At 35.4% G+C, this 5168-nt stretch overlaps 1 protein-coding gene across 2 annotated transcripts in view; it reads right to left on the reverse strand.

The window, feature by feature from the left end:
- Positions 1-786: 786 nt before the first annotated feature.
- The window catches only part of LOC107563621 (bromodomain-containing protein 1-like), a 47069-nt gene continuing 42687 nt past the window's right edge, over positions 787-5168 (reverse strand). For both annotated transcript variants that reach the window (XM_016248528.1, XM_016248527.1), the window contains exon 13: positions 787-1535. In XM_016248528.1, coding sequence (XP_016104014.1) covers positions 1352-1535 — 184 coding nt within the window. In that variant the 3' untranslated portion in view covers positions 787-1351. The remainder of the gene's footprint in view (positions 1536-5168) is intronic.

Here is a 5168-nt window from a genome sequence, read left to right on the forward strand (position 1 = left end):
TTTTGTTAAATGTGAGCCAAAATCATCACAATTAAAAGAACCAAAGACTTAAACTACTTCAGTCTGTGTGCATTGAATTTATTTAATACACGAGTTTCACAATTTGAGTTGAATTACTGAACATACTTTCCAGAAGGCCAACAATTCACTAAACAATTTTTTTTTATTTCAAGTATGAAATATTCTAATTTGTTGAGATAGTGAATTGGTGGGTTTTTGTTAAATGTGAGCCAAAATCATCACAATTAAAAGAACCAAAGACTTAAACTACTTCAGTCTGTGTGCATTGAATTTATTTAATACACGAGTTTCACAATTTGAGTTGAATTACTGAAATAAATGAACTTTTCCACGACATTCTAATTTATTGAGATGCACCTGTATATTATTAATATAGAGTAATTGTTTTAATGAACTCAAGACGTAACTAGCTTATTAATTTCTAAAAAAAATTTAAAAGGACAATTCAATCAACAGTTCTAATACCAACTGAAACAACTTATATATGGTTTAAAAAGTATTCCAAAATCTACATATTGCAACCCAGAGTAATCATAAGGAAGTCACTATAAACAGACATAGCTACTGGGGCTCTGATATAAAATTAAGAATCATAAAAAAACAATAACTCCTACAGTCAAGTAAAACCTTTTTTTTTTTAATCTTTTCCCCAGTGAATAAATGTACCACCCAACCCACAATAAATTAACACCAGAACAAGCACAGTATCATACAGTTTAAACAAAACCATTCACTCAACACAAACAAAAGTCTGGGCATTTTTTCTTTTCTTTTTTGGTTTCATTAGAATATCATAATAACACACTTGTGGTTTTCATAACAACATTGTCTTTTCATATTAGAAAGTCAAGTTATATATTTAGTAATATAAATACATCAAAATAGGTTAAAATTGTTGTAAAAACAATCCTAGGTTACAAAAACAATGCCAAATAAAAGCCTGTGTGTACAAACTTTAATCATTTAAACATAAAAAGCAAGAACTCTCACATTATGTTCCTGCCCAGATTACAGTATTCTTTTGCTTTAGTTTCACAGAGTTTTTGTTGTCCATTTGTTCCAGCATCAATTAGTTATTACGCTGGGTATAATTCCCTAAAATGTATAAATACTATTAAAAAAAATTTATGTACAGTACCCATTACAGTAAATCTGAAGAATAAGTTAGTGTTAAGTGATTTACATTATTTACAGAATTGATTAGCGACATATGTGTAAATGAGACAGGAGAGGCAGGTATGGAGTAAAACAAAATACAGAAGTCACACAGCGGGTGTCAGTCAGGAATGACAATTAGTAAGGCTTTGAAATGTGCCTGCATTAGCCAATCTTAATCAACATCACTGAGGTCGCTAATAGGTTCATCTTGGACTCGACTCAGATGGTTCATGGCACGGTTAAAGGCAGTCTGAACAGCCTTGCGGATGGCTGAGGTGTGGCCCTCCATCATTTTAATCTTGTCGATGGTTTTGTCAATTCCGAGAGGAACCATCTTGGATTTAGGAAGCCACTGCCTGGACAACGAAAACAAGCACACACAATCAAATGAATGAATAGAAAGAAAAAAAATAGATATCACTATACCTCCCCAGTTGATTCAAAACATTAAGAACTGCAAACATTTTCTGTATTACAAGTTTTCTGAAATGTTATGTTTAAATATGCAAATGAAGTGTTAACTAATGAAATATGCACTAATTTGCATAGAATTCTAGAACAAAAACCTGAACATTGGATGAAGCCAGGTTCAAAATTCTTGTTTCATTCTGTTGACATATTAGAAAGGTTATTAAAGACTGTAATTTGGATATCTCTTGTTATCATTACATTAAAAAACTAACATATATATATATATATATATACAGTATATACTGTATAATATAATATATTATATATATTCACAATTTTTTTGGATTAAAATATTGTATAAAATCAGGCAAATTATGTATGAACAAACCCCTCTGTAAAAACCTTCAGAATATATTTGATAGTAATCTTTCCTTTGAAAGCCAAGTTTCTAGCATTTGTAAAACTGCATTTTTCCATCTCAAAAATATATCCATGTTCTCAATGTCAAATGCAGAAATGTTAATTCATGCGTTCATGACCTCAAGGTTAGATTATTGTAATGCTTTATTGGGTGGTTGTTCTGCATGCTTAATAAACAAACTCCAGCTGGTCCAAAATTCAGCAGCTAGAGTTCTTACTAGAACCAGGAAGTATGACCATATCAGCCCGGTTCTGTCGACACTGCACTGGCTCCCTATTAAACATCGTACAGATTTTAAAATCTTGCATATTACTTATAAAGCCCTGAATGGTTTAGCACCTCAGTATTTGAACAAGCTCTTATTGCATTATAGTCCTCCACGTCCGCTGCGTTCTCGAAACTCTGGCAATTTGGTAATACCTAGAATATCAAAATCAACTGCGGGCGGAAGATCCTCTTCCTATTTAGCGCCCAAACTCTGGAATAACCTACATAACATTGTTTGGGAGGCAGACACACTCTGTTAGTTTAAATCTAGATAAAAGACCCATCTCTTTAACCTGGCTTACACATAACACACTAACCCATTTCTAAAATTCTAATCTGTTAAAGATTTTTAGGCTGCATTAATTAAGACAACCGGAACCGGGAACACTTCCCCATAACACCCAATGTACTTGCTACATCGTTAGAAGAATGTCATCTACGCTAATATTAGTCTGTTTCTTTCTTATTCTGAGGCAGAGCATGTGAGCGGAGTGGTAATATTTCCTTAAGAGTGCAGAGCGCATTTCTGAAGATTCCGCTCCGCTCACTCAATACGCTCAGTGCCGCTCGCTCAACCCAGAATGCCGTTTGGTGATTTGCTTGTTCAGATTGAGAATCTGTAGAGATCGAGAATAGTAGAGCAGTTGTGGAGTTCAGATATTGTTTCAACGAAGTTGCAAGCTTTATACATAAATGTAAAGTAAAAATCAAATTTAAGAATGAGCAGGGAGAAGAACGAGGGAGTGCGGGGAGACTGTTTAAGTTAGTACAGATTCATATTGATTACAGAAAGCACGAAGATGTGCTACGCAAACATGGTGCAGCAAAAGGTGAGCTAGTTACATACCATAATAAAAAGGTAAGCTAGTTAGACCTACATACCATAATACTACATACCATAATAAATGAATAAACAGCTAGGCTAAGGTTATATTCGGTTGTACGGAGCTCCGATCATGACATGCAGACAAAATCCCAGCCACGAATTTAGAATAGGCTAGTTCTCTTTTATGCTAGGGCTACATTATGGCCACGAATTAAGAATTATTTTTTTCGTTTAGTATAAATTATGGCCACGAATGAAGTATTCATTCTCTTGTTTAGGCTTAGCGGCCACAAATTCATTTGTTCGTTAATTCGTTCATTCCCTATAGTAGGCCTAAATCGTGGAACAAATTATTATATTTCGTAATTACTTATTAAAATCATTATTGCTTAAAATTAATACATAATAATAAATGAATAAAAAAATAAATAAAACCTGCTTACCTCGTAGAAACTAATTGTTAATTCGAATTATATTCGGCGCTCCGTATAAATAATCTCAGTTCAACTGTAGACCTACGCTAACACACAGCTGTATATAGGCCTAAATACAGAACTACAGAGTACAGAAGATATTAGCCTACACCACTTAGGCCTATTAAAATATTATTTTTTTAAAAACTGACCCGAACCAATAGGTAGTCCTACAAAATGTAGGCTAGATATAGGCAGCAGTAATGTATAATCTAATATAGGCTAATGCACGCAAATTTGTTCTTTACAGAACGGAGCGGGTCACACCGCTCCGCTTCGCTCACATGCTCTGTTCTGAGGTCACCGTAGCCACCAGATCCAGTCTGTCTCCAGATCAGATGGTCACTGCAGTCACCCGGATCCAGTACATATCCAGCTCAGATGGTGGATTAGCACCTAGAGAGGACCTGTACAGCCCTGAATGTCAGAGGAGATCTGGACAACTAGAGGAGCCCCAGAGACAGATCCCCAGTGAAGACCTTGTCTCCTAGACGACCACAGGAACCAGTTGAGTCCTCTGCACAATTGAGTGTTTACTATTGTCATTTTGCATTATTGACACACTATTTTCCTAATTAATGCTGTACAGTTGCTTTGACACAATCTGTATTGTTAAAAGCGCTATATAAATAAAGGTGTCTTGACTTGACTTGACTTGATGCAAACCGTGAACTGTCGAGATTTCCACAGGGTTAAGAATAAAGCTGCCAGTTGGCAAAATAAAGCTGTTAAATTCACATTGCATTGACTATCCTGCTGCATGAAGATCCAGGTCGTATTTGCTGTTGTCATTTCTTATTAGTTCACGCCGTGATTTGAGTAAACACTATACTCTGCCCATTGAACTTGCATATGAATGTCATAAAAAAATAATAATGGTTAATCACATTTGTTTCTCACATATGCATTCACATATACGCAAATAACACGCTATATAACGAGGCAAATACATTTTTGCAATGTAACACTTTTTAAGTGGCATGTGTCATTACATCAAACAAATAAAATAAAACTATTACCAAATTCTTGTTATAGCAGTGACAATTGATAAATTATCTAAAAAAAGCTTTTTTAAATTTGATTTATTTTTATATATTTACTCATGTGTGTATGTACTTATTTGTATTCTTTTTTTCGTTCATTCATTCATTTACATTAAAAGGGTCATATGATGCGATTTAAATTTTTCCTCTCTTTGGAGTGATATTCTTTATAAAAGTTAAGACTTGTCCACGCCCTCCTAAAACGGCTCGTTGAAACACGCCCCCACATGTCTACGTCACTGTGTGGGAAGATTTGCATAACACCGCCCAAATGTTCACGCAAAGAAAGAAGGCGTAACTTTTATTCTTGCTGTAGTATTGTTGTTGCCGCCGGTGCCATGTTGTGGAGATTCTGTGTGTTTAGTTGTGAAAGCGAAACTACTTTGTTTGGCCTTCCAAAAGAGGACAATATCCGCTTCGTCATGCCTAGAGCTGATCCGTGCTGGTCGCTGAGGAAATACTTCAACTTCGCGCTGTGGATCGCTAGATTCGGCTTTCACTGTGGATGAAGCGGAGTCCAGCCCGGGGTCGTCACATGTGGTTGCCGC

Source organism: Sinocyclocheilus grahami, unplaced genomic scaffold, assembly GCF_001515645.1.
Source record: "Sinocyclocheilus grahami isolate Dianchi unplaced genomic scaffold, SAMN03320097.WGS_v1.1 scaffold882.1, whole genome shotgun sequence".
Classification (NCBI taxonomy): domain Eukaryota; kingdom Metazoa; phylum Chordata; class Actinopteri; order Cypriniformes; family Cyprinidae; genus Sinocyclocheilus; species Sinocyclocheilus grahami.